This window comes from Mustela putorius, unplaced genomic scaffold (assembly GCF_011764305.1).
Source record: "Mustela putorius furo isolate JIRA1106 unplaced genomic scaffold, ASM1176430v1.1 tig00003898_pilon_pilon_pilon, whole genome shotgun sequence".
Taxonomy (NCBI): domain Eukaryota; kingdom Metazoa; phylum Chordata; class Mammalia; order Carnivora; family Mustelidae; genus Mustela; species Mustela putorius.
Window position 1 is genome coordinate 8,620,831 of NW_025422047.1, and position 26,541 is coordinate 8,647,371.

At 40.0% G+C, this 26,541-nt stretch overlaps 2 protein-coding genes and 1 long non-coding RNA gene across 19 annotated transcripts in view; 2 read left to right on the forward strand and 1 right to left on the reverse strand.

Moving 5' to 3' along the window:
* The window catches only part of MGA (MAX dimerization protein MGA), a 169,515-nt gene extending 153,078 nt beyond the window's left edge, over positions 1–16,437 (forward strand). For all 16 annotated transcript variants that reach the window (XM_004751158.3, XM_004751157.3, XM_013055439.2 and 13 more), the window contains 7 exons: positions 1,315–1,445; positions 4,994–5,045; positions 7,484–7,690; positions 9,214–9,325; positions 9,610–9,840; positions 11,316–11,492; positions 12,648–16,437. In XM_004751158.3, coding sequence (XP_004751215.1) covers positions 1,315–1,445; positions 4,994–5,045; positions 7,484–7,690; positions 9,214–9,325; positions 9,610–9,840; positions 11,316–11,492; positions 12,648–13,927 — 2,190 coding nt within the window. In that variant the 3' untranslated portion in view covers positions 13,928–16,437. The remainder of the gene's footprint in view (positions 1–1,314; positions 1,446–4,993; positions 5,046–7,483; positions 7,691–9,213; positions 9,326–9,609; positions 9,841–11,315; positions 11,493–12,647) is intronic.
* On the reverse strand, positions 11,438–19,921 carry LOC123388294. The gene is made up of 3 exons (XR_006602845.1): positions 19,838–19,921; positions 19,079–19,247; positions 11,438–11,538 (listed from the first exon to the last, which is right to left on the reverse strand). It is a non-coding gene; the product is annotated as an uncharacterized LOC123388294 (long non-coding RNA).
* Positions 19,922–20,135: 214 nt separating this feature from the next.
* MAPKBP1 (mitogen-activated protein kinase binding protein 1) overlaps positions 20,136–26,541 on the forward strand; it is a 53,723-nt gene continuing 47,317 nt past the window's right edge. Inside the window, exons 1-2 of one of the 2 annotated variants that reach the window (XM_045067707.1) lie at positions 20,136–20,259; positions 20,798–21,020. In XM_045067707.1, the coding sequence (XP_044923642.1) occupies positions 20,904–21,020 (117 nt within the window). In that variant the 5' untranslated portion in view covers positions 20,136–20,259; positions 20,798–20,903. Of the gene's footprint in view, positions 21,021–26,541 lie in introns of both variants that reach the window. The other variant, XM_004751153.3, reaches the window with a different exon arrangement.

Consider the following 26,541-nt stretch of genomic DNA (forward strand, 5'->3'; position numbering starts at 1 on the left):
GTTTATTGGATATTATTTATAAAGCCTTCAGTTAAAGCCATGCTGTAGGCAGACATTCTTCAGTTTAAACACCATAAAGCATCTACCTACATTATAATTCAGACTCTTTAGATTCTGTCTACTAGTTAGATTCTGTCACTCTGTTGATTTAGCTTCCTAGAGTTAATATATATTGTTCACATTGTTTAAATTTAATAGACATTGTTTGAATTGGGGACCATAATTGATGGCTTGCATTTAGTGTCTGTCAGCCTTATGGAACCTATAATTCATGGGGGTAAGTAATTTTTCCATCAAGTTTAAACAGAATTAATAAGGTGATTGGGATGCTTCATTTAAGTTGTGCCTCTCAGGTATAGTACTGTTATAAACAGATAACATATTTCCAGTTTAGTTTCTGGCATAGTAAACACCACTTTTAAAGGTGGACTTAAGTATATCTACATATTCCATAATTTCTATAATCTGGTGTTAACATAAAATAATACAGTGAGTTTCCATGACAGGTGCTCAATAAATGCTCACTGATTGACTTTTTAAAAAAATTTTATGTGTTAGAATGTGCATGCACATGCACGTGCATGAGTGGAGGAGGAGCAGAGGGAGAGGGACCAGCAGACTCCCGAGCTGAGCGTGGAGCCCAGTGTGGGGCTCGATCTCACACCTCTGAGATCATGACTTAAGCTGAAATCGAGAGTTGGTTGTTAAATCGACTGAGCCCACCTGGGCAGCCCAACTTTGTTTTTTTTTTTAACTGTACAGTAAGTTTGGGCTTTTTTGGTATCTGAAATTCCTCAGAAGCTCTCCTTGTGTGTGATTAAGAGGCTTAGAAGACTGACTCTGGGCTATATTCTGTTTTCATATCTGCCTTGAGTGTATTTTTGTGGGTATGTGATAAGGGGTTAGCCATGAAGCACTCGTGAAGTAGAACCTGAATTTTTCTCCTTTCCCTCTACCAGTCACAAAATTTTACTTTGCTGCTATTTAATCTTAAGATTTATGAAGCTTTAATATATTTGTACCTGAATTTTGTCCACTAGAAATAACACTGAAACATATATAGCCCTCTGGGGACTCTAGTGATGTCTGTTCAGTATGTATGATTTTTAATGTAGTGCTTGGTTGTTAGCTCTAACCATATGTTATCTTCTAACTCATTCCTTCTTAATGAAAAACAAGTTTGGTAACATTAGTATTCATGGTTTAAAATCAATGTTTGGCCCTGGTTGGTTTTATAAAGGGAGTATTTGGTAAGAAGGTTTAGGTATGTTTGTTTCCCAATACTTTATTTACTGTTGGATTGCTTTATTTCAGAATAACTGTATAGAATACATTGAGGATGATGAGGAACAGGTGGACATTGAGACTGTAGAAGAGCTCTCTGAGGAAATTAATGTTTCCCACGTGAAGACCACAGCTGCCCAAACACAGACTTTCAAACAGCCGTAAGTCTTAATTTGTCTTTGGATTTTTGTTTTTTGTTATCGTTGTTTTGTTACCATAAACAAAATTAAATGTTCTTTTGAGGAGCTCTGGATAACTGACCTAGTTTCTTTATTCCTTTAGCTTTTTTCTGATTAGTAGGTGGAGGGGAGCTGGAATTCAGAGGTAATTAACTTGCCTTGGTTATTGCTAGAAGACCATGTGTGAATGTGAATAACCTACGCTTTTGGAGCCTGACACATGGATAGTAAAATAGTAGTTCTGTTTGTAGCTGTTTAACCTCGGGCGAGTCTTTAATCTGAGTCTTAGATTCTTTAGCTGTGAAATGAGAAAAATACCCCTAATTTGAAGTATTCTATAAGATCATGTATGTGACTAGGGTAACTGACACAAAAGTGGACTATACTCAACAGAAGTTAGTTCCTTTGTCTTTTAAGAATAGGCATTAAATTCTGAATTTGGTTACTTTGTTGGTTGAACAGGTGAGATACAGTTGGGCAATTTTTATGTGTTCAGATGAGATGAAAATAGAGTATGTTCAGGAAAATTTATTCCATTTTCTGTGTTAGTAAACCTTGTAATTTTTAGGGATTGGGGTGTGAGAGATTGATGGAAATAAGATAGAAGTCCTTATTTTGTGCCAGATGTGCTTTTCCTGTTATCTTTTTAACCACCATGTAAAAGAGTAATTCAGAAAGAGTAATTCTTCATCCCTGATGATGCTGAGAAAGTCTCAGGATGGGGACATAGGTCTAATAATTTTCTTCATTGCAGAGCTATTTGGAGACTATTTCAGCTGCCTGTTGGTTAAGGTTGAAAGAGTTTAAATCTTTTAACAATGTAATTAATTAGACTTAAGGTTAGCAGTATCGCTGGATTACGTTGATTATACTAAAGTTGATTTTTCTGAACAATAGCAACAAACAAAAAAATACCATTTATAATAGAAAAAAACATATTTGGATTATTAAAAAAGCTGTGTAAAATTTTTATAAAATTACTGTAGGACATTGAAGATCAAGTCAATAAATGGAAAGATACCATCTTTTTAAATTTGTTTTAATTTTTTTTATTAACATATAATGTATTATTAGCCCCAGGGATACAGGTCTGTGAATCACCACCAGGTTTACACACTTCACAGCACTTAACCATACCGTACACCTTCCCCAGTGTCTATAACCCCACCACCCTCTCCCTTCCCTCCTCCCCCCCAGCAACCCTCAGTTTGTTTTGTGAGATTAAGAGTCTCTTATGGTTTGTCTCCTTCCAGATCCTATCTTGCTTCATTTATTCTTTTCCTGCCCCCCAAGCCCCCCACGTTGCATTTCAACTTCCTCATATCAGGGAGCTCATATGATAATTGTCTTTCTCTGATTGACTTATTTCGCTAAGCATAATACTCTCTAGTTCCATCCACATCATCGCAAATGGCAAGATTTCATTTCTTTTGATGGCTGCATAGTATTCCATTGTATATATATATACCCCACATTTTCTTTATCTATTCATCTGTTGATGGACATCTAGGTTCTTTCTATAGTTTGGCTATTGTGGACATTGCTGCTATAAACATTCAGGTACATGTGCCCCTTCGGATCACTACATTTGTATGGAAAGATACCATCTTAATGGGCTGGAACAATAAAAGGGTCAAGAATAACCAACACAGAAAGAGGACAAATTGCAAAGGAACAGATTGTTAAACATTTAAAAATTTCTCTTACTATACCATGAAAACTGTGAAAGGCAAATTAATAGTATAAGGAAAATATTTGCAGTACATGTTTGACAAAGGATTAGTATCAATGATATAAATAATTTTTTAAGTCAGTAAGAGAAAGATGAGGGAATAGGTAAGTATATAATGGATATCATAGGCAGATCACAGAAGAGGAAACCTGGACGACCAATAAACACATAAAAATTTGTTTAACCTCACAAGTATTTTGGGATATACAGATTAAACCACAGTGACTTCATTAGTTTACATCCATAAGATTGGCAAAAGTTGTGATTTCTCATCATACTGTTGTGTCTAATTGTGGAGCAGTCAGAACATACTGCAGGTGGGAGTATAAATTGTTATAACCATTTTGGAGAGTAGTGTGATATGACTGAAGTTGACTTCCACACCTTTCTTCTAACCAGCAATTCTACTCTTAGGTATATATAACCTGGAAAAGTTCACACATAGGTACAAGGGGCCATGTATGGGACTATGCACTGCAACATTGTTTGCCATTGAGAAAATTGGAAAGCAATCTAAACAATTATTAGAATTCTGAAAAATTTTGTAAACTTCATGCTTAGGGAACACTATATAGCAGTTAAAATGATTGAACTAGAACTGTGTCTGTCAATATCTCAGATGTAATGTTGAGTGAAATCAGATGAAGATATACCATGATATATAATGTTAAAAGTGCTACCTAGTATTTTCTATTTAGGGATATGTACATTCCTAGTAAAACTGCAAAGATATGCAAGGTAAAAACTCATTTTGAGGGCACCCAGGTACCTCAGTCTGTTAAGCCTCCAGCTCTTGATTTGGGCTCAGGTCATGATCTCAGGGTCACGAGATCGAGTCTCACATTTGGCTCTGCACTCATTGCTGAGGCTGCTTGAGATTGTCCATCTCCCTCAGCCCCTCCCTTCCATTCATGCGTGCTCTCTACCCCCTCTTTCAAAATAAATAAATCTTAAAAAAAAAAAACAAAAAACTCATTTTGAGAGTGTTCACCTACAAGAAAAAAGAGAGGAAGGAAATGTGATTGGGTGGGCTGTATTTTTTTGATGAATGGATAAAGAAGATGTGTGTGGTGGTATTGCACACATAGTGGAATATTCTTCAGCCATCAAAAAGAATGAAATCTTGCCATCTACAACCACATGCATGGATCTAGAGTGTATTTTGCTAAGCGAAATATGTCAGAGAAAGACAAATACCATATGATTTCCCTCATGTGTGGGATTTAAGAAACAAAACAGATGAACATATGGTATGGGGAGGAAAGAGGAAAACCTGAGACTCTTAGAGAACATACTGAGCCGTGGGCCGGGCAGCAGGGGGTGGCTAGATGGGTAATGGGTATTTAAGGAGGGCATTTGATAACGATGAGCACTGGGTGTTGTATGTAAGTGATGAGTCACTGAATTCTCCTCAAACTGGTACTTCACTGAATGTTAACTAAATAGAATTTAAATAAAAATTTGAAATAGAAAAAAGATTCCCTGTATATTTGAGATGTTTTATTTCTTGAGCTCAGTGGTAGACACCCAGATAGATGTTCATTGTATAATTTGTTTAAACAGGTTGTATATATGAAATATTTCATGGTTGAAAAAGTAATTTGCAGTTTTAGGGACTATTTGAATACTTAGAGGAAAAAGCATACTGTTGAAATAAATCATATTGCCCCATATCATCAGACCTTGACTAAAAGAAGCTGGTTATACTTTCAAACAGTTTGGGATGGCTTTGTTCAGTGAAATAGGTCTTGGGTTATTGAATTTCAGTAAGACATTGGAAAATATTGTCTTTACCTAGGTGCCGTACCCATATCTCTGCAGATGAAAAAGCTGCTGAAAGGAGTCGAAAGGTATTTACAATATATTTAATGGCAATAATGCAATTGATAACATTTGTCATTACAGTTGAAATAACATTCCTCTATTAGCTATGACTTTTCAGGGTTATTTGTGCCAGTGGGTTAATATAATTAGTTTTTTTTTTCCTTCATGAAATTATACTGTTGAAGTGCTTTTTTTCCTCTCTTAACTCTCTACTACTAAATAGAATATTTTAGAAGAATTAAAATGGGTACAGAGGGGCGCCTGGGTGGCTCAGTGGATTAAGCCGCTACCTTCGGCTCTGGTCATGGTCTCGGGGTCCTGGGATCGAGTCCCACATTGGGCTCTCTGCTCGGCAGGGAGCCTGCTTCTCTCTCTCTCTCTGCCTGCCTCTCTGTCTACTTGCGATCTCTCTCTGTCAAATAAATAAATAAAATCTTCAAAAAAAATAAATAAATAAAAAATAAAATGGGTACAGAGTTGATGAAAATTGATGTGCTTATTTGAAAACTAATCCTGTACTGTAATTGTATGATGTGAAAAAAGGCTGGCATTCTTTCTGTCTAGGCTCATGATTTTCAGTGAATAAAAAAATTAATTCTCTGGATGATGGCTAGAAATTCAAGGAGCCGCTAAATTATGAGCCCTCTTTTGCTTTTCTTGATGTATTTGAGTGTATGATTTCATAGCACCATAATTAAGCAAGGTTCCCCTCCTCCCCACTTAGGCTAAGCGTGGAAGAGAGTTTGGTTGTTTAAACCATTTTCCACTTGTTTGTTTTTAGTTTAAGTAATATAAAACAGTGATGGATATGGGTTTGAGGTATTCAAGCCTTTTTAAAAACCACTGGGTGATTAGTTGGAGTTTGATCTGGTTTTGGGTGGACATATTTACATGATTGTAATCATTTTGCATATATCACCGTATTTTTTCATTCATCCTAAAACATTTTTCAGATGTAAGAATTTTCATAATACCTTATGTACGCAAGCCACTATTTTGACCCCTAATTATTATGTGCAAATCATTTGTAGTGTCTTACTATATAATTAAATTTGATAATTTTGTATCTTGTATCTTTTCTTTTCCCATACTATACTAATGCACAATGAGTTTGACTTTAGGAAGACAGTGATTTTATGTAAGGGTTTTGGGATACTGTCAGGGTTAGATAAAGGCCTCCAGTGTCAGAAAGGAGTTAGAAACATCATAGTGAAAAAACACAAAACCAAGAAACTATAGAAGACAGGAAATATGATTCACTTTGTATGAGTAGTATTCACATTGTCTTGATTTAAGGTAGCCATTGTTAATGATTTTTTCAAGCTTTAATAATCTGTGAATAAAGTATGGAAGACTTACTTGCAGTCTTAAAAAGTATGTAAGTACAAAGAGGGAAGAAGAAATGAAGGATATGAGTGCTGATGTCCTCATTTTACAGAGAGATACTGTGTTGATGAAATGGAAAATTGATGTAGAATTATATTCAGGTTGCAAAGGGATCAGTAGAAGAATTAGAATTATTGACATGTCTATATTAGGAAGAATGTGAGATGTTAGAGTGGTGTGAGCTAAAACTTCTGCATAGCAGGAAGTAGATAGCATTGAAAATGGAGAAGTATAAGCTGTATTACTGTTTTCTTTACTTAGAATACAGATTTAAGAACCAGAAGAAGCCTCTGAAAGAATCAGGAAGTGGTTGTTTTTAAGGATTCAGGTACAAATGTAGGGAACAGTTGGTTTTCATTGAAAGCTCTTCAGATAGTTATATTTAAAACCCTATGTGCATCTACTATTATTTATTTTTTTTTTTAAGTAAATGATTTTTTTAAAAGTGAGAGTAAGAGAAAGAAGCCTAAGGCATACTGAGGGTCAAGAAAGACTTTCCTGAAGAAATGCAAAGTATGACTTTTACATGTTAAGTTTTGGAGAATAGGATGGGAGGGATAGGTTCAGGCAACAGTTTGTAATGGCAGGGTGGTGTGAGATTGCATAGTGCATTTTGGAAACTTCTAGCACCTGAGAATGGTTGGAGAGAATGGTGATTTAGGAAGAGAGGCAGTTGATCCTTTACCAAATTGTAAAAGATCTTAAAGCATTTAAGAAAAAAATTTTAAACCTGTTTTCCACAAATTAAGATTTTGTTGAAAATTTTCATGTGATTTTTGTCATGAAAACAAGTTTTAATAATAAATTACATGGGTAAGTTTTTAGATTTCCCTCTTCAAAGTCTTCTTCATTTGAGAACCACTGAAATTTGAGCTGCGTAGTGATTTATACTGTTGGTTACCAGATTTGGAGGAAGGATAGACTGATAGTAAGATGACCAACATCAAGAGGTTATTAAAATAGACAGATAGAAAACAATGGATATCTAGTATGTAGTATGGAACATTGCCATTTGGGATGGAGTTAGAGGGCCAGTACGAATGAGAAATAATCAGGTGGCAATCTTTTGTTTGGATAGGCTCCACCAATTCCTCTAAAACTGAAGCCTGATTACTGGAGTGAAAAACTACAAAAAGAAGCAGAAGCTTTTGCTTATTATCGCCGGACACACACTGCCAATGAGCGTCGCCGGCGTGGTGAAATGAGGGATCTCTTTGAGAAATTGAAGATCACATTGGGATTGCTTCATTCTTCCAAGGTTTCCAAAAGTCTCATTCTCACTAGGGTAAGTGTCATCTATAAATGACCCACAAATGACAATTTGACTAAGAGAATCTTCTCGACATACTATGAGACAGAGAATCCTCGCCCTAAGAGGAGATTGAAGTAGAGCTTGTATTTAACATTCGAATATGGACTAGTGAACATCCAACAAATCTCTTAAGGGGAAAACACCTCGTGTTGAGTCAGAGCTGTTTGTCACCTAAAGTCAAGTTCTTAACCAGCTAAACTAACTTCGATTAAGTCAGAAACTCTGATTAGCTCTACTTACCACAATCTCTTTAGCATTGGTGTTCTCCATAGCATTTAGGATGATTTACCACGGTGAAAAGCACAACATAAGAGATATTTTAACATAGTTTTAACAGTTGCCCGTCATTTTATTTACTTTTAGATTTATTTATTTTAGAGAGCATGTGAGCAAGAGCAAGCAGTGGGGAGGGATAGAGGGAGAGGAAGAGAGTGTCTTAGGCACACTCTGTGCAGAAGCCAGAGCCTGACATAGGGCTTGATCTCAAGACCCTGAGATCACAGCCTGACCTGAAACTAAGAGTCGAATAGGTTAACCGACTACACCACTGAGGTGGCCTTAGAATAGTTTACCACAGTGAAAAGCACAACATAAGTGATATATAGATAGATGGATACTTTTAATGTTTCTGATTTTTAAAAATATTTTATTTATTTGTGTGTAAGTGAGAGAGAGAGAGAGGACCAGCAGGCAGAAAGAGAAGCAGGTTCACTGCCGAGCAAGGAGTCTGCCCTGGAACCCATGACCTGAGCAGAAGGCAGATGCTTAACTGACTGAGCCACCCAGGTGGTCACATAGGTGGTATTTTAACAGTTTTTAAAAACAGTCGTCAGGGCCGCCTGGGTGGCTCAGTGGGTTAGGCCGCTGCCTTCGGCTCAGGTCATGATCTCAGGGTCCTGGGATTGAGTCCCGAATCGGGCTCCCTGCTCGGCAGGGGGGCCTGCTTCCCTTCCTCTCTCTCTGCCTGCCTCTCTGCCTACTTGTGATTTCTCTCTGTCAAATAAATAAATAAAATCTTAAAAAAAAAAAAACCAGTCATCAGTCATTTTAAAAGGAAATCTGAAATATCTACAGTAATTTCATTTAAATTGCTTCTAAGTAGAAGTTGGAGGAGTACAAGGCAAGCACTCACGTCTATCTAGAACATAATTACTGCAACCAGATTTTACTTACTAGGTGCTGATTTTAAAGTTGATTATTAAAATCTAAGCAAAGTAAAATGTTTTGTATTTCCTTGTAGTAGTAGAAACACCTATGAAACACTCAGTGGTGCCCTTTGGAAATAGTCATGTTCCTTAGAAGTATAAGTATACTTATATAAGTATAGCCTCCTACAGTTTAACAAAGCAATTTCTGAAGCATTAAGAATTGTTTTAAATGACATAAAGTTTTCTATAAAGCATTAGATTAAAATATTTTCATTGAGGAAATTGTGTAGGCCTTACCTGTTTATAGGAAAGAGCAAATCAATTCACATATTAATTTTTTGTTTTTAGGCATTCAGCGAAATTCAGGGACTAACAGATCAGGCAGACAAGTTGATAGGACAGAAAAATCTTCTGACTCGAAAACGGAATATTTTGATTCGGAAAGTATCATCTCTTTCAGGTGAGATACGTGAATGATACCTGGTAAAAAGAGTATAATACAACATCTTTAGTGAGGAGAAATCCTCAGTAGACATTTCAGATACTTCTTAGTTTATGGCTTGGTTCCCAGAGCTAACAGTTAACCTTTTGAATGGGTGGGATGTTTCCTCTGAATTATAATCACTCTTTCCTTCCATAGTTTTGGGGAATACAGTTAAATAAACTGGATTTCAGTTGACTCTATTTCTCATTATTATATGGGGTCTTATAAAGAGTGACAATTTATTCCCTATCAACCTACAGGTAAGACAGAAGAAGTGGTCCTGAAGAAGCTGGAGTATATTTATGCAAAACAACAAGCACTAGAGGCACAAAAAAGAAAAAAGAAGATGGGATCAGATGAGTTTGATGTGTCTCCCAGAACTAGCAAACAGCAGGAAGGATCTGCATCATCTGTAGATCTTGGACAGATGTTTATAAATAACAGGAAGGGGAAACCTTTGATTCTTTCCAGAAAAAGAGACCAGGCCACAGGTAGGAGGGACATTTTTTGCCTTCCTTAATATAGGTGAATATCATTTAGTTCAGTGGAGTGAGTCATCTCTTGTCTGTAATTTTAGATTTAATTAAATGAATTAAAGGTAGGTTGTATAAAAAGAATATTAGCTACATTAGATTTTAGTTTCTAGCTTTACATACTCAAGGAAATCTTAAGTTACCAGTTATGGTAACATGTAAGACCTGCTTTTGATAGCAGTCATGTTATCCTAATGTTTCAATAATCATTTTTTTTAAGCTGCCATCCTTTCATACTTTATATTCAAACTCTTGATTTCCCTGCAGTTTTTGTTTCTGAGTTGAATTGTCTTGCTGAGACAAATAAATTGGAAATTTTTTTTTTAAAGATTTTATTTATTTATTTGACAAAGAGAGATCACAAGTAGACAGAGAGGCAGGCGGAGAGAGGGGGAAGCTCCCCACTGAGTAGAGAGCCCAATATGGGACTCGATCCCAGGACCCTGAGATCATGACCTGAGCCAAAGGCAGTGGCCCAACCCCCTGAGCCACCCAGGCACCCCAATAAATTGGAATTTTTAAAAAGTTTAATTTTGTTGGGGCACCTGGGTGGCTCAGTGGGTTAAAGCCTCTGCCTTCGGCTCGGGTCATGATCCCGGGATCCTGGGATCGAGCCCCGCATCGGGCTTTCTGCTCTGCGGGGAAGCCTGCTTCCTCCTCCTCTCTCTCTCTGCCTGCCTCTCTGCCTACTTGGGGTCTCTGTCTGTCAAATAAATAAATTTAAAAAAAAAAAAAGTTTAATTTTGTTGAGCCAGACTCCATATTTATCCAATTGCCTATCAGTGAATTGCTATTAAGGAACAAAGTAAATTGGTTTTAAGTTACTGTTCTCGCCTATCTTGATTTTGGAAATGAGGCTATTCTGCTTTAATATTACTTGTTTATATCATTAAGAGAATAGTATTTCCTCTTTTACTCTTTGCGTTGCCCAGTGTGTGAACCAGGAAATCTAGGAAAGTACTGAGAGATACTAAAATGAGGTAGTTTTAACTTTGCTAAGAAAGAATTTTAATGATCAGTTAAGTCTAGTCCACCTCATTTCATAGATGGAAAAACAAAGTTTAAGGGCTAGAAACTTGTACTTTGTTAGAGGTGTATAAGAAAAGCAAGCCGGAGGATAGAATTATGCTTGCCTTTATCTAAATTCACTATCAGGACTGTTGGAACCATTCCAATGAAAAAGTGGTTGCATGTTGAGTTTTCCTCAACAGAAGTTCTGTCCCTTAGGAGAATCAGTGCACAGATAACCCATTATGCAGTGAAAAGTGGTTCAGGAAGTAAATTCCAAGTTGAGGGTCCCTAACCAAATTTGAAATTTACTTCTTGGCCTTTTAAGTCAGAGTGTGGTTTTAGGGATATCTCCTAGACTCCTAGGTTATATTAGCATAATTGAAGATCTTTTGTCCTTAACTTATTTCTGATTTTCCTTACAGAAAATACCTCACCCTCTAACACTCCACACACCTCTGCTAACATCGTGATGACTCCGCAAGGGCAGTTGCTCACCTTGAAGGGTCCTTTATTCTCAGGACCAGTGGTAACTGTTTCTCCTGCTCTCTTGGAAGCAGATCTGAAGCCTCAAGTTGCCACCAGTGCTGTGGCTCAATCAGGTATGTTGTAAGTGTTGTCTTCTTTGGGTAGGGAGAAGAGTTAGCCCTGGTTAAAAAAAAAAACAAAAACAAAAAAACACTAAAAACAAACAAAAGGAGTTACCCTGGTACCATTGTGACAGAGAAAGCTTTTGAATGTGTTCTGTAATGATAAAGATCTCTTATATTTGCATTTTCTTTGGAAAGAATTGACCCTCTTTTTATAACATGTTTGGCTCTATTGATTTTTTTTTTTTTAAACTTGGGATTGGGAACTGTTTTGTGATTTTTAGTTATTTCTAAGTAGGAAAAACATGAAAAGATAAAGTAAAAGGAAGATGCAGAGTCATTGTTTTAGGTTTTGGTGTTGATAAATATTTATTAATTTTGTGTTATAATCTGAGATGGTGCACTTCTGCTTTACTAGCCTGATTCAGTTTGAGCACCACTCCCTTTTGGGGATAAGGAGTAGAATTGAAAAGGAAGTCTCAGTTTGATGATTTAGGTTCTAGGCACCTAAATTTCTATTAAGGTAAAAGGGTATCCTTACCAGTACTAGTAACTGCTAAACCCTTTCTAGAGGGGTCACCTTTTCTTTTACAGTGCTGCCTCTTAGGGCTTCATTTTACCCTCAGAGTAGCAGTTAATTGGGTGAACAGAATCAAGATACAAGTTTGCCTCAGGATAAAAAAATAAACTGGGGAGCATTTTTATAAAATAATTAAATAAGACTTTAAACACTGTTAAAGAATCCTTTGGTTAGATTTTACCTGTTTTCTTGTTAAGCTAGGTTCATAATTTGAAGAGCTAATATTTCCTTTCATCTTCTTGGTAACAGTAAACTGGTGAGGGACACCAGCATGGTTCAGTCATTTAAGTGTCTGCCTTTGACTCAGGTCATGATCCCAGGGTCCTGATATTGAGCCCTGCATTGCATCAGGCTTCCTGGAGCCTGCTTTTCCCTCTCCCCCTGCCTGCCGTTCATCCTGAGTGCGCGCTCTCTCTCTCTCTCTCTAAAATAATAAAATCTTAAAAAATAAAAATTAAAAAAAAATTTAAAAAGTAAACTGGTGAATTTTGACTACTAAATCTCTCAGAACTCTGGTCTTTGGGTATGAATGAGAGAGGGATGCTTACCACTGTAGATCTAAACGCATTTTTTTTTCCCTCCCCCAGAAAATGACGACTTATTTATGATGCCAAGAATTGTTAATGTGACATCATTGGCCACAGAGGGAGGTTTGGGAGATATGGGTGGCAGCAAATATCCTCATGAAGTTCCTGATGGCAAGCCATCTGACCACCTGAAAAGTACTATCAGGAATGAAGATAACTCCTTTGAAGATTCGGGTAGAATCTCTTCCAGAAGCAACCATAGAGAAGGCAGAATGGCATTGGGTTCAACACCAGTTTTTCTGGCGAATAAAGATTCTGGTTTTCCACAGATAGTTGATGTTTCCAGTATGCAAGAAACACAAGAGTTCTTACCCAAAAAGATTTCTGGTGAAATGAGAGGTATTCAATATAAATGGAAAGAGTGTGAATCTAGACGGGAGAAACCGAAGCCAAAGGAGTCTACGTTTCATAAATTGAAGATGAAAGATCTCAAAGACTCAAGTATAGAGATGGAACTGAGAAAGGTAGCATCTGCTATAGAGGAAGCAGCGCTGGATCCCAGTGAACTGCTAACTAACATGGAAGATGAGGATGATACTGATGAGACACTGACTTCTTTGCTCAATGAGATTGCCTTTCTTAATCAGCAACTAAATGATGACTCTGTTAGCCTGGCTGAACTGCCCAGCTCTATGGATACGGAGTTCACAGGGGATGCTCGACGGGCTTTTATCAGTAAGCTTCCTCCTGGGAACCGAGCAACTTTCCAGGTTGGCCACTTGGGAACTGGTTTGAAAGAGTTACCTGATGTACAAGGGGAGAGTGACTCTGTCAGTCCTCTCCTCTTGCACTTGGAAGATGATGACTTTTCTGAGAATGAAAAACAACTTGCTGAACCAGCCTCTGAGCCAGATGTCCTTAAGATTGTTATTGACTCTGAGATAAAGGATTCCCTCCTTCCCCACAGGAAAGCCAGTGATGGAGGGAAGAGTACTTCTGGTGTCCCTGCAGAGCCTGAAAGTGTGTCCTCACCTCCTGTCCTACACATGAAGGCTGGCCTAGAAAACAGCAGCACCACAGATACTTTGTGGAGGCCTATGCCAAAGTTGGCACCTCTAGGTTTAAAAGTAGCTAATCCCTCTAGTGATGCAGATGGTCAGAGTCTCAAAGTGATGCCTTGTTTGGCACCTGTAGCTGCCAAAGTTGGATCAGTTGGACACAAAATGAACTTAACAGGGAATGACCAGGAATGCCGGGAGAGCAAGGTGATGCCTACACTGGCACCTGTTGTGGCCAAATTGGGCAACTCTGGGGCCTCACCAAGTTCTGCAGGGAAATGAACTTACTTGTCCTCAGGCAGAAGCCAGGCTATGAGGGAAACCTCCTTTCTCTATAGGCATCTCTTTGTGTCATGGAACTGTGATCCTTGACTTTGATGCGGTGGATGGATGGTAGAGAAAGAGGGGTAGGGTGCTGACCTCGGTATTAGAAATAACTACTATGAAATTCTGATCATGTTAAAATGTGTTACCTCACTTGTGGTGCTGGGTCTCCTCATCCTCTCTAAGAAGATGTGATCCATTACTGAACACGAGGTGCCCCTCTTACCTAAGGAATTCATAACAAGACTCTAGGTCCATAGTGGTTCCTAGTTCTTCCCTCCCAGATTAAAAGCTGCTTGAGACTTTGGAGTTGCTATGGGCTGAACTGTAGTGGATAGCTATTGTTTTAAGTGGTTTAAGTCTGAAATCCAAGGAATGTGATGCACTTGTGCAAAGGGATCCAGAAGAGATAGATTTTAGTTGGTGTTTTAAGAGTAGTGGGAGAGAGGATGGGTACCATGGAATACCAAAGTGAAACACTTTGTGTCATTCAGCAAAATTTTCTCTTCTTTTTCCCAAGTAGCTTCCATTCCCTTATTTTTTCAATCAGAATTATAAACCCAAGCCTTCTGGTAAAGTAGGAATGCTTTTAACTTTTAATACTAAGGTGATTATTTTGAGATGTTAAGGAAAATACTAGTTCCTCCTTACTGTCTGGGTGTTGAAAAGACATTTCATAGTACCAGGGATTTCTACCTGGAATTTATATTTTGGAGATAGGCATAGAGGGAGCCCTCCCCTTTTCATAAATCACATCACTCAAAAGACAGCTAAAATGAAAAGCATTCCCTGCCCAGACCAGAGACAGTGGCCAAAACAAAAAATTGTGGGGCTGGATGTTTCCCAAATCAAACCAGCCTCCTGGTGCTTGAAGGTTTCATTCACTATTACCTGCACAGGATGTAAAGAAAAGGAAAGTCACAGTAGGCACTCTTTACCAGGGAAATGAGGCAGTATTTGAATCACGAGATATATTTTTTATTATCTGCTACCATGGATTCAATGATCTGTAGAGCTTTTTCACTCATTAGCTGTCAGGGTATGAAGGACTGACAGCCTGTAAAGATAAAGATATTTATATTTTTGTATAGTTGTTTTCATAGATTTCTCAAAGGCTGAAGTTTTCAACCTAGAAGATGAGATTTGTATTGAGTATAGAAATGATGTTTCCTATCTAGTTTGTAAATAATCATGGTGCACTTGAGGGGTCTCTTGGAAACTCCTGGGGGCAAGAATCACTATTCTGAAAATGTATAGATTGGGATTTAGCTGCTGCATTTTGCCTTTCTTAAATAATTATATTTTGGAATGTAACCCCTGTTCTGTCTTCATTGACAGGATTTGCTTGTGTTGTGAAACACTAACACAAGAGCTTCCAGTGCCTGGGCTGTGCCTAGGTGATGCTGTTTCTTCTGCATCCCCCCACCCCTTGCCTTCTTTATGCCAAATCCCACTCAGCATATCTTCAGACATAGTTTGTGAGACCAGCTTTGGAATGGTTCTAGCCAGTGAATTAGTACTAACATGGTTGGTTCCCTTTCTCATAACTCTGGTATCAGCAGATTGAAAAAGCATGGAAAATTTCCTCCGCAAATTACAGTGAGAGCAAATTCATTGTTGGTTTTGTGCTACTTGCCTTTCTAGACCTGCTCATCAGCATTCAACCTTCCCTCCTTTAAAGGTTCTTGAAGAAGCTTGAAGTAGGTAATGAGTGCCCCTCAGCTTCTCATTATCCCTCCCAGTCCTCTTTACCCAGCAGATTTCATTCAATGCCTTAGCCAAGGAGTCCAGTACCTGTCTCCCCTGCTAATAATTGTCCTTGGAGATCTTAGTACTTTAATCCAGGTATCGCAGTTTCCCATTATTAACTTGCTTGTCTCGTCCTCACATTTCCTCCTGACGTCCCAAGGCTCTTAGGGCTTTTGAGGGTCAGCCAAGGAGAAGGCAAGTGAGTTGAATAATCCTCAGGAAAAGAAGGACCATTCTGCTTCTGAACACTGTTTCCTTTTTTAGAAGAAAATAGATAAACAGGTAGTATCAGTTCTTGATGGGAAGATAGTTGACATGAGAGATGTACAAAGATGGAAATAAGAGATGATTCCACGTGTTTAAGGAAGGCTGCAGATGTCTTTACAAACTCCCAAGATAATGGCGTTTTCAAGACCTCTTAGAACTACTAAGTTGTGAGGGCTAATTTGGAGGGCTCCGTCTTTACAATAGTCCTGCAGTCTTGACAGAAATCTCAAATCTCCAAAAACTCCTACCCTTTAACCTTACCCCAGGAGAAACTGATCTATGAAAATGACATGTATGATTATGAAAGATTATGAAAGATGAAAGAGTGAGAGGAGTTGAGGAATTGGGAGGATAGTGAGCTCTCACCCTAACACTATAAGAAGCATGATCTCAGTAGACCAATAATTCGCCTTTTTATACATCTGTAAATAAATGGAATGTTTTTAAGAATATAATTATGTCAGATTTAGCCTTTTCTTTTATATATTAAATATATATCTTTCCTTTTCTGCTTTTGAAAAATGACTTATTTTTTTAGAAACGTAAGAACAAGTTTGGTGAGTGGAAGGCAGACTGTATAAACTTGAAATAAATCAGTTATAATAATTAAAGCAGGATTTGTTGGGAGGTTTGTGCTGAGTTGGAGCAGAGAAATTTAATGCCCTGAGTCTATGAGAGAGGTGCCACTGAAGTAGTTTTATCATAGGAATTACTTGCTGTTTTCAAAGTGTCTGACATGCCGTTTGGGGGAGATCTTTGCTAATTGTAGCATATTTTACATGGAGACTTCAAAATTTTACACAAATTGATGGCAAGTGTTTGTCTCAAGTTTAGAGTGAAGAAAGGCTAGTCTCGTAATATTAATGTGTGCAAGGTATACCAGTTACATTAGAGAATAAGGAGACAAACAGTCTGAGGGGCTAAGGACAATAAATGTTCTTGAAGCAAAGTACATGTTTACTAACTAGTATCAGGATTTACAAAAAGTTTTGTTAAAGGGGTCCTTCAGACATTAAGATGAAGATAACATGAAATCTGTGTACTATGTATTATAAACTTGATGCAAATTACTTTGGGTAAATGTATAATAAATTCAGGGTTCTTCCCCCTAGAACTATGAAGGAAATACCTGGCAGGCCCTTCTGTAACAAGTTTGAAAATGTTTTGAACACAAATGAAAAGCAGATAATCCATATATAATTTGGGACAGTGTTTAGTAGTAATTTCTCTCTCTCTCTCTCTCAATTATATTGGTTAAGATAATTGAATGGGATCAGGTGAATAGAGAGGTAAATGCACTTTGAAGATGGGTTTGAAAAATGGTGATAACCCTTGTTCCTCCCACCCAGATTAAAAAACAATGCACAGAGTAGAATAGGCAGCACCTTTTTAGGTACTTTCATGGAGAATGATGGATAACCAAGAATCTCAATACATTTCTTGCACATAATTGTTGATTTCAAAGAAAATGCTTGTGAGGGCATCAAATCTTCATGTTATTGTATTATCTCTAATGAAATTTTACATGAACACGAATGGCTGGATACAAAGAAAATTAAAGCTGAGGTACATAGACTCTCACTACCATTTGGAGAAAAAGTTCAGTCAAAAATAAATGCATTTTCAGAACTAAGGGGAATAATTTGATATAAATTCTGAACTGAGGCATGTCTGTAGTATATTAAATATGCTTTACCTGCTCTACAGAGGTACATAAGCATTGAGTAATGGTGTGATGGAGGCATATGTGGAGGGTGAGAAGGCTGAACCACGGAATGGGTTGGGTATTTTGAGACAAATCTAAGCTCTACTAAATTTCTTACATCATTGCAAACTGCTGTTAGAAGAGATTATGTTAAATAGGAAAGCAGTCTTGGAAGCATTGAGATCCATCCTGTTTCCAACTGCAAGCATTGATCTCAGCTGTCCACAGTGCCTTGCATGTGAAGGTGCTCAATAAATATTTGAACTGATGAGCAAATGTTTACTCCAGCCTGTTAGTTTTCTAGGATCTTAGAATTGCACCTTTTTGCATGTTAAGCCTAGAGTGAATTTAAAAATCTGGTCTAATGAATATAGTGCAAAATTGTATGCATCTATTCCTAGACATCTACATTTTAGAATATGACAACCATGTATGTTTAGGACATACACAGGCAGAATAAAAAGTGAAATAGTGTATGGATGGTGAAATACTTACATAAGGGTCAACTGCATTTGCAGGGTGGGTTGGCAATTAATTTGAAGAAAAGGGAATAGCGCTTTTATTCACACGACCTAGGATTACTGTTTTCTGAGGAAATAATTCATGAAGCATGGGAACAGCCGACAGCCTATTCCCATACTGAAAAGCTGCATAGTAACCTAGACAATAAATGGATTAAATGGTGAAGAATTAAAGATACATGGTTTTTGTTGGGATCTTAGACTGGAAGTACGCAGATTCTAGACTTAGAATATCTCATTACACTGTTCTCAGTTTTTCAGCCAGATCATTTTAGACAATGAAAGGAGCTTGGATTTGCCTCCACAACTTCAGATGACAGTAATTTGGGGAACATTTTCTCTAAGGGGATAAACCAGGCTAACTTAACTTAGGACAGGAAATGACCAATGACACTTTGTAAACCTATTCGTCTGGCCACAAGGGATGTGAGAAAACCACTAGAGAACGCAAAAATGTGGAGAGAATTAGGGACAACCGAGGGTAGAGGTGGGCAGTTGCTGGGCCATGTAGCACACAAGCAAGGACGGCAGGTGGCACCATTTACTAGTGTTACATTTGCTTCCTTCTCCCCCTGTCCCCCGCCCCCAGTAGAGATAAAATAGTGGCAAGGAATTGAAGGAACCAACTTTCCATTGAATACTCTGGCTGACCCTTGCCTACTTCCTCAGATTTGAGAAATAAATGGAAAATCCCATTTTATGTTCCATTATGTCTGCAGTGTGTGGTGGAAGAGAAGGAAGCCTCATGCCTCTCCTAGCTATTGCCAGTTGGTTGTCTAGGAGATGACTTTTCTGATTTTTGTTTCAACTTGTGGGCTTTGCAGATCTTGTTTTTAATACATGGCTATAATACACCTAAGTACATACCTCTTTTGCTAAGGCGTCATCTCCCCCAGGGGTTCGAAAGATTTGGATAGGGTGAGACAAGATACATAGCAGTGTACACCGTCTGGGGCCCAAGTCTTTTGGCTTATGTTAACCTTTTCATAGGCCATCTTGAAGTAATAATGACGCCAGAGGGCTTCTAGAAAACAAACTGAGACACCAAAGAAGTAATATGTAAAGAGTATTTCTGTGCGAGCGCTGCATTCCTCTCCCCCACAATGAGCTAGAAAGTTCAGACTATACCACTAAATCTAGTGAAAGCAAGCTTGATGGTGACCTCGCCAAAGTAACGATACTAGGGAAAACTTTTGAAAATTTTTGAAAGAAAACAGGGTAAAAATCTGGATCAACAAAGTCCTTGTCAGCTAGGTGACAGAGTGCGGTGGGATATTGGAGCCTAAAGAAATGTATCTCAGGAGCATTCACTTACCTCACATATCTAAAGCTCAGTACATGGCTATCATTTCCTGCCCCTTTTCGATCATGGCCAATCAGGTTGCCCCCAGTTCAAAACACTTATTATCTAAAGAGTTAGGGGAGTCCTTTCACGTAGGTCAAAGCGCCGGGGGAGGCGGCGAGCAGAAACGATTCTAACCGCTTTAAATTCCAGCGCTTGGGGTCGATGGGCGCAGAGCCTTGTAGCTGTACCTCAACCTTGTAATCGTGAGCTAGGAGTCAGTTAAGGCTAAGGTCCCCCGGGCCTTTCAAATGCCAACCGCTGCACCCTGGGGGCGTGGTTACCGTCTTGCTGGAGCTCTGGGAAGAGCACTTCTCTGGAGGACCGGGCCTCATAATACCATAAAAGGCTGGTTCTCTCAATTCTGAAGCCATGTTCTGGTGACCTTCCTTTAGGAGCGCTCCCCGCGACTGCACTGTGCGAAACCCTTAGTTTTCGAGTCCCATCTCTGCTTCTTAGGCCCTTTCATTGGCTCCGCCCTCTTAAGCCTTACTGGTCCACTCTCAGAACGCCCTCCTGGTTACAGACCGCACCCACTCGCCTCGGCTCCGCCTCACCAGCCTGTAGCTTGGCCCAGGCGGTAGTTCGCGTTTTGAGCCGCTCGTGCCACCATAGCTGCTGCTGCCGCTGCTGCTGCGGAGCCGAAATCGCCGAGCGCGATGCCTGAGGGCGCTGTGAGCGGGGTGCCCCCCGCGCCCTGGGGCTGGTGAGGCTGAGCCCGAGCGGGGGCGCTGGCGAGTTGCTGGGGCTGCTGAGGGAGGTGAAAGAGTAGGGTCCAGGGCCCCTGCGGAGAGCGAGCTCCGGAGGGTCGGGGGTGGGGGAGGGAGGCTCCCGTGGCAGAACGGGTTGCCGGGCCACTGCGAACCCCGCCGCGCCGAGTGTCCCTGTGGCCGCCAGCTCAGGTGTCCAAGCCCTGGGCGGACTCTTCGGTGGCCTCGGCGGCCTCCTTCTTTAGACACTGCAGTTGCCATGGAAACAGTTGGGAATTAACGGGGAGCAGAACAACCACAAGCCCTACTAGGGCCAATCCCATCCCTCTAGCTGAATGCCTCTGGCAGGCGTGGGCCTGGTATTTCTTTGCAGCTCAGGCCTTTCCCCCCCTCTTTTTCATGGGTTTGTCCTTCAGACGTAAGAAACCACGCAGGGCTTGAAGGCAGGTGTGAGGAGCAGAGAGAGGGTAATGCCTAGAGATAAGAGCTGCAGACACGGCTAGGCAGAAGGTAAGGTGGCCTCTGCCATCTCAGGTCAGTGGGAGGGCATACTGGAAGGACCTGTGGAGTGGGAAGGCAGTGCCGCTTTTGAGACAAGTTCCAAGACTGGGCCAGGATCTGTCCCCGGGTGCTCCTCATCATGATGGCTGTGGAAGGGTCAACCATTACCAGCCGAATCAAGAACCTGCTGCGATCCCCATCCATCAAATTACGCAGGAGTAAGGCAGGAAACCGGCGGGAGGATCTCAGCTCCAAGGTGAGTCCTAATATTGGGAGGCACCCCTTTCCAGTCCTCCCGTCTTCTCTTCCATGTTCCTCTTTCACCTTCCTCTTTTCTTGGGAGAGAGAAGAACCAAGAGCTCCTGTCGGCTCTAAAGGATCAAATGTGCCCATCTCTGCTCCTCAAGGAAGCAAAGATTTCATTTTAGGTTAAAGGAAAAAGAGCAGCAGGAGTGGGCATGCTGAGATTTCTCCATGAAAAGGAATAAGAGAAAAGCAACCCGGGTTCACTTGTAGCTTCGCTACAAACTAAAACTGTGCTTGGGGAAGCCAGTTTATAAGTGATGACTCAGCCCATTTTGGATAAAGTAGTGGGACCATATACCCTGTGAAGGGCTAAATTGTGACTAAGGTAGCTGCAGGTGTTAGTGTCATGGCTGAGGTTATGCAAGACAGAAGTAGCAGAAAGAACACCTAGTTTGAGGAGTTGGCTTGCTAAGTGCTTTTGCCTGGGGTCAAAACAAATTTGTCTCTTCAAGAAGCCTAAATTAACTTAACTGGAGCCTCTGGTCAGCCAAGGAATGATAACATGCAAGGAGCCAGGTATCTGCCAGCAAAACAGTTCTCCTGGTTTGTCCTTGAACATTGCCTGTCTTACTCATTCTGTGCCTAGCACTGTTACACACACACCCCCAACCCAACACTCCAGAAGTTGCTTAGAGGCCAGTCCTTTTCCATCCCCTCACTTGTCCAGGTGTAGGTCCTTATGTTTTCTTCAACTTCGTTGAGCCCCCACAACTTTGGGATTAGAAAAGTAGACCAAATTTATTTAATCCCTTAAGGAACCTAGGGCTTTGTTCTCATAGAATAGGTAGACTTTTGTGTAATATTAGCAGCCAATATGCACAGTAGCCTTGTGCAGTACAGGATTGCTACAGGGAGAAGCATTGGAAACAGCAGCATTTTATTGCCTTGCCTGTATCTCTTCAGAGGATGAGTAGGGCCAATGAGGAATAATTTAGAGTGCTCATGTACAACATGGAAGGATTCCGGGAAGGCTTAGTTCATATCTCTGTCCTTTAACAGAACCTTACTTCAATGTGGTCAGAAGGAGAACAGCCTTCCTGTATATTCCAGCAGAGGTCATATTGAATTGAAATTAGCCACAAGGTTTCATGGCAGTGGAGTTGGTGACCTTTCTAAGGACTCTAATAGGAATTCACTGTACATATTCTCCAGAAGTAGGAGAATGATCCTGGAACTTAGAAACTAACTTAGATTTGACTGTCTTCGCTCATTTACTGTGTTGGATCATTCTTAGTACTGCAAGCTCTGTTGTTCTTGGCTGGTAACTTGACAGTGACTACTACTATTGAAGCAATCTTCTCATATGTTTTGGCCTCTTTTTCTGACCAAGAATGCTGTAGGTAGTAGAAATGTGTAATGGGAGTTTATTCTTCAGTGTTAATACTTACTATAATTTTGGAATGGAATTCAGAAGGTACAGTTGCCATTCTTTAAAACTTCCCATATCATTCATCATTAAAGGACTCAACAAATATTTATTCTGTGCCTGTTATGTATGGAATCAGTGACGAATAAAACATCCTTGCCATCAAAGAGCTTGTGGCTAGTCAGATATAGAAACAAATAATTACAACTTGGTATGTTTAATTGCTGTCCTAGAAGTAAGCATAAAGGTCTTAAGGGCAACACATGGGAGGGAACCTAAGTCAGTTTAGGGGAATTAGAGAAGACTTCACAGAGGTGGGGATGCTTGAACTATGAGTCCTGAGACAAGAGAAGAGGAGAAGTTCTCTAGGAAAACAGTGAAAAAGAGTATCCCTCTGGCATCACCATTAAACATCCCTGTTTTCAAATAGAAAATCAGTGTTTCAGACTGCTTTAAATGGCTTTGTTTGTCCTAGAGCTGAGAATGAAGGAAATACTTAGCTGAAGTTGAATGACCCTTGAGTAGTCTGACAGAGCAAGAGTGCTGGTGTCTATCTTTAGCACCCAAAAGTAGTTGCTGGTTTTGTGTGCCCAGGACCCTACAGATGCCTGACCCCCCACACTCACTGAACTCTTGACTTAAGATGATTCTAAAAGCCTATCCTGTAGTAATCCACATAGGACCTGATGATAAAGCTTTGTGAGCTGCTCTACTATGTGGTGGCTGTGGGTCATCATGATAACAATCAGAAAGCTTGTGATTCACGGATAACTAATGCTGAAGTAAAATTTGACGACCAAAAGACATCTGCCTTTGAGGTTGGGGGCGGGCAAAGAAGGAAGTGACAGAGGGCCTTTGTGCAGCTTTTACCTCAGATGGCTTGCTGCTTGGAGTCATACTATTCCTCCTGTCTAAAGCAGCCTTTTCATCAAATTCTCCCCTTACTTAAAAAAAAAAACAAAACAATATTTTATTTATTTTTTGTCAGAGAGATCACAAGTAGGCAGAGAGGCAGGCAGACGCAGAGAGAGAAGCAGGCTCCCCATTGAGCAAGGAGCCCAATGTGGGACTTGATCCCAGGACCCTGGGATCATGACCTGAGCTGAAGACAGCCACTTAACCAACTGAACCACCCAGGCGTCCTCTCCCCTTACTTTTACATCCAATTCTATATTTACTGCAGCCACAGGGACTTCTCTGAGTAGCCCCACTACCTTGGAACCAATCTCTAATTGCTCTTTTATGTATGCCTTCATTTCTTAAGGCCAAGAGTCATGTTATTTATTTCTTTTACATCACATTGTTTAGTATAGTGTAAGGTGAGCAGTAAATCGTAAGTGCATAAGTGAATGAAAACACTTTAATGGTGTCAGATATAGTGGGAATAAACTTGGAATTCCAGAAGAAAGGGAGATGATCAGGAGGAGTTTTGTGATGTCTTTAAAGAAAAATTGGAATTAGGAATATGAAAATGTTGAAAAAGAAGTAGAGATGTAGCCAGCCACGTTAGGGATGAAGGGCACAAGTGAGAAGAGGGGGTGCATATATTCAGAAAAGAGTGCTCATTAAAGACTTTTTAACTCAGGAGAGACTTAGTTAAAATATGGTTGAAATATGGTTAAAAGCTGGAATGAGAGCCAAGTAGAAATGGCATTGAGAGTCTTGATTGAGAAATGGGTAATTGAGAGCTGGGATTTGTATTAAGCTTTCTCTAAGGGAGGGAAGTCTCTGCAGTGAGATAGAATTAGAAAAGAGTAATTTAGGGGGCGCCTGGGTGGCTCAGTGGGTTAAGCCGCTGCCTTCGGCTTGGGTCGTGATCCCAGGGTCCTGGGATGGAGTCCCACATGGGGCTCTCTGCTGCGCAGGGAGCCTGCTTCTTCCTCTCTCTCTTTCAGCCTGCCTCTCCATCTACTTGTGATTTCTCTCTGTCAAATAAATAAATAAAATCTTTAAAAAAAAAAAAAAAAAAGAAAAGAAAAAGAAAAGAGTAATTTGACGTTTTATTGCCAAATCTGCTGAGCGTTGATGAAATGTAACTCAAAGTTATCAGTTGTAAACATGCTTCAGCTTCAAATTCTCTACAGTTGTCAGTTTTGCCTTTCAGCAGAGGCTGTGCTTTCAGCCTCAGAAATGTGTGTGCTCTGGGTAGCTAGCCCTCCCCCTCTTTTCTTAAAATTTCTGGCAGATTTTTATGTGGAGGGAGCTGGGTCATTTTTCTCTTTTAACAAAGGACAGAAATGGAATGAAGCCGAGCAGGCACGATTTAAGTTAGGGATACAAAAGGATTGCCTGTGCTAGAGAGTTGTTAGATTTTGAAAAAAGTAAATGAAGAGGTTTTGAAAACCTCCTCCTCCCTAATAGCCGTTTGTCCACTCTGGGTTATGTATTATTATTTCTCCGGAAACAATGGGTGAGATGACTTGTAGCTTTCTTCTAGTTCTCAGTTTTTATGGGTACGAGTTTAACGCATTCTCTCATTTTTTCCCCAAATTTTCTCATGTCTGGTTGTATGGTGGTGCTTTGAGCCTTTTAATATGCGGCTCTAAGAAGAGTTTTTGTAGGGGATTTTCATGGAAGAGAAAAAAACTGGCAATAATCTAATTTTAGGTTTTGCTCAGTGTTTGAGTCCAGGTGTTAATACTGAGACCCTTTAATCTGTCTGTTTGGTATTGGGAAAGCATATTCATTTCCAGGGCATTTATATAGCCATCATTGGCTTGAGCTGGATGTCTCTTGACTTGGGGGAGGAGTCAGGACAGCAGGAGACAGAACACTTTTGCAGTGTTTTAAAAAATACACATTCCTGGGCCCCATCCTAGCAATCTGGAATCAGAGGCTCTGGAGGTAGAGCTTTTTAAAATTGTTTTTTAATATGTTTTTTAAGAGTTTATTTATTTGTGAGAGAGAGAGAGAGAGCACACACACAAGCAGGGGCCATGGCAGGCAATGGGAGAAGCAGGCTCCTTGCTCAGCGATTCGATCTTAGGACCTGGGGCTCATGGCCTGAGGCGAAGGCAGACGCTTAACCGACCGAGCCACCCAGGTTTCCTCTTGGGGTAGGGTTTGGTAGTTGTTTCTTAAGGATTTTATTTTTTATTTATTGGACAGAGAGAGAAAGAGAGGGAGAGGAAGAGGGCGAAGCAGGCTCCCCACAGAGCAGTGTATAATTTAAGTTCCACCAGAAGCCTGCTGCTGCTGGATTACAAACCTGTGGCTTAAGTGCTAGGACCTGAAATCTGTTGGCTTCATACCCTAGCACTCATCGAGGCTTCTTCTTCTTATTCGTTTTTTCAAAAATTATTTTGCTGGGGCACCTGGGTAGCTCAGTGGGTTAAAGCCTCTGCCTTCAGCTCAGGTCATGATTCCAGGGTCCTGCGATCGAGCCTTACATCGGGCTCTCTGCTCAGCAGGGAGCCTGCTTTCTCCTCTCTCTCTCTGCCTGCCTCTCTGCCTACTTGTGATCTCTGCTGTCAAATAAATAAATAAAATCTTTAAAAAAACCCAAAACACCTTACTGGTGGTGGTAAATATAAAATTAAAATTAGATTCTGTAGAATGGTAATGCTGGTTCATACTTCATTTACAACTCTGACTTAAAAGTTAAAAAAAATTATTTTACTTTATTTAGAGTTTTATTTATTTATTAGAGAGAGGGAGAGAGAGCATGAATGTGGGGAGGAGCAGAGGGAGAGGAGACAGAGATTCTCAAGCAGACACTTCACTGAGCACAGCCGGATGTGGGGTTCAGTCCCATGACCCTGAGATCATGACCGGAGCCAAAGTCAAGAGTCAAACACTTAGCCGACTAAGCCACCCAGGTGCCCCCTCACTGAGACTTCTTGAGAGTATAGAAAGCTAGCCCAGTGAATATACTGTTCTCCTTGGGCAGTTCTTATCTCCACTGTCTCTTAGACCAATTGCTGTGTAAAGTGTTATGTCAGAGATAGGTCTGAGAGAACTGCCCTTTTGCAGGGTCAGATATGAGGAACTGATAATTGCCTTACTAAGACAGATCAGCAGGAATTTCCTCTGTGGGCAGGAATAGGAAACTTTATGATAATGTCTCTTGAGTCCTGGCCAGTTTTTTATGTCACCATTCCACTAC